This window comes from Penaeus vannamei, chromosome 6 (genome assembly GCF_042767895.1).
Source record: "Penaeus vannamei isolate JL-2024 chromosome 6, ASM4276789v1, whole genome shotgun sequence".
In the NCBI taxonomy this organism is placed as follows: domain Eukaryota; kingdom Metazoa; phylum Arthropoda; class Malacostraca; order Decapoda; family Penaeidae; genus Penaeus; species Penaeus vannamei.
This window is the reverse complement of record NC_091554.1, coordinates 31,988,909-31,991,408: the sequence shown is the minus strand read 5'-3', so window position 1 is coordinate 31,991,408 and position 2,500 is coordinate 31,988,909. Positions and strand designations below refer to the sequence as shown.

At 40.2% G+C, this 2,500-nt stretch overlaps 1 protein-coding gene across 1 annotated transcript in view; it reads right to left on the bottom strand.

The window, feature by feature from the left end:
• The window catches only part of Rab10 (RAS oncogene family member Rab10), a 30,195-nt gene that overhangs the window by 27,564 nt on the left and 131 nt on the right, over positions 1–2,500 (bottom strand). The window contains exon 1 of the mRNA XM_070123200.1: positions 2,388–2,500. This exon is cut by the window's right edge and continues 131 nt beyond it. Coding sequence (XP_069979301.1) covers positions 2,388–2,500 — 113 coding nt within the window. The remainder of the gene's footprint in view (positions 1–2,387) is intronic.

Below are 2,500 nucleotides of genomic sequence, written 5' to 3'. Positions count from 1 at the left end.
TTTGCATTTTCTATATTGGCATGAAGTACTAATAATGAAGGCTTGCCCCTCATGTCTAGGGAATAAATTGAAGGTAGGAGAGGTTAGGTTTGAATTTTTGGGTCTGCGTACCCTGGTTTAGTATCTTCATCTCTGGTGGGTGTGTCGCTCTCAGTAACAAATACCCTCTACCTTGCTGAATATACTTATGTTAGTTTTCTTGGCCAGTTTGTTGGTATGAAGGTCAAAGTGATCACTTGACATTTTACTCTAGAACTGCAGATTGTAGGCCATCATCACAAATCAAAGCAAATTTGAAGTAGATTTGAATAAAAAACAGCTAATTTAATTAAAGGAAAAAATGTTCTGAAATATTACAAGACTTCCATAATAATTTACAGTACAGACACACTCGCCAGAGACCTAGTCCATAACTCCACTTCAGAAAATTTATGCAATAATCTAAGTTGCTATGATTGGGCGTAACCTTCAGGTACTGCCCAAGGGGACAAAGCCCCAACACTCCCCCACAAAAATTGTTTTCACCTTAGTATGCATGGCAAGACAGAACTGAAACCCTGGAGCACCTAGTGGACTTCGGCTGTGAGCGGTGCATTCTGCGATATTTTCCTTTATTTGTGGCATTACTGTTTGTCTCAGATAATTTCTTGTATCAACAACTGCAACTTTTTGTCCTCTACAAGAATATCACCTAGCTTAACCCATCCACATGTAAATAGGTAGGCCTAATTCTTTACAGTATGAACCCACTCGCGAGAGACTATGTCCCAAACTTTACCCCCAAAAATTTGTTCAATCTAAGTTGCTGTGACTGGCGAGCTACAGTGCCAAATGTCGTTAGGTCCACAATTTGCCATGCCAAGAATGGATGCTATATGTGCCAGATGGGTTAACATTATTAACCCACTTGCACTGGGTGTCACACATGTGACGCCCGGAATAAGGACCATGGCTGGCTGTTCCACTGGTGCAATGCTAAATCAGAGCTTGTGCTCCGATTTTGTCACCTGAGGTACTCGGCCAGGTTCCTGGACTGGCCCGTGTGCCGAGTTTGATAGCATCCAGAAATGGGGAAAACCGTCCTCCAAATGGACCATCATGGGAGGGTTAACCCTTCAGTGATGGGTACAGCTATGGCCGTCGTGATATAATGGCATATGAGATGTATATGCATCATGACTCACAGCGGGTGGGCTGGCTTAGGCCTAGCCACAGTCTAGGCTGTTGTGTACTATTACATAAGGAAAAATTCAGGCCCTGTCATGGCAAGGTTAATGACAAAACCAACAGTGATGGCATCATGCAACCATCTAATCCATTGCATATTTAGTATTCTGGCAAAAGCCAACATCTTCCACTTCTAAAATACTCAGCACACTTGCTCATGTATTTGATGACAAATACCTTAGGAGTCTGCAACACCACTATAATCCAAGAGACAAAATTTCACTAATGGCTTCATATGTTTACGTCACTGTGAGAAGACTGATATGTACTAAGAATCTTGATGCATAGAGCCCAGGCACAATGGAAACAGATGTTCTAATTGGTTTGTTTAAATGCAATAACTTGTGACTGTTACCATCTTAATTTATATAACATTATCCACAGTTTTGCAGGCAGTGTCTTTGAAATAGTCATTCTATCTGTTCCATAGTATATTGCAAGAGGGCCATGTCATACTCAGAAAAAATATCCGAATCACATGAAACTTTGAGAAAAGATTCACACAGCCTCAAGACCTATGGCATCATTGAACAAACAACCCGTACTTGAAATTCTTTACGAAAATAATACAGTAAAGCAGGTCCAGTGATGATCTCAGGAGTGAATAAATTTGCAGTCCTCTCCTCCATTACAAATCTTGATATTGCAAATTATAAACAAACCCAACCAATACGAAGATATCAACAAAGCCATAGCACAAAATCATTAAATAATATCAGACAAGAAAGTAAATCATTACCTGCAAATACTTCACCTGTCAAAGCCTCCAATCAACCACCACCATAGTGTGTCAAATATCTGTAACCTTTGACATTTACGTGAATTCTTTTCTCGTATCTGAAGATCTCCCAAGATACCCCAGTCACTGAATAAATGCATAAATAAATGCGATGATTTATTAAGGAATATCTGACTGACTCAACTAACAATGTAAGTCATGTGATTCTCAGCTATAGCTTCGAAGTCCGGTATTTTCACGAAATTTTCTCTTCTTGCGCAGTAAAGCTCGAAAATCAAGCAGAACACAAAATCCGAGGGCATTAAGCTCAATACGGCAATCTATACGGAAAAAAATGGGAAGGGAAATATTTAAAGTGGTCAAGCGAAGGCTGTCAAAAAAACACGGCTTCAAATGCTCTCCCTTTCCCCTCAGAACTCACCTATCGTGGATATAAAAGTGGTGTTGAAGGCGTCATCTGAAAATCTGAAGAGTATGCATGTTTTCCCCACGCCCGAATCACCTATAAGGAGCAGTTTGAATAACAAGTCATAA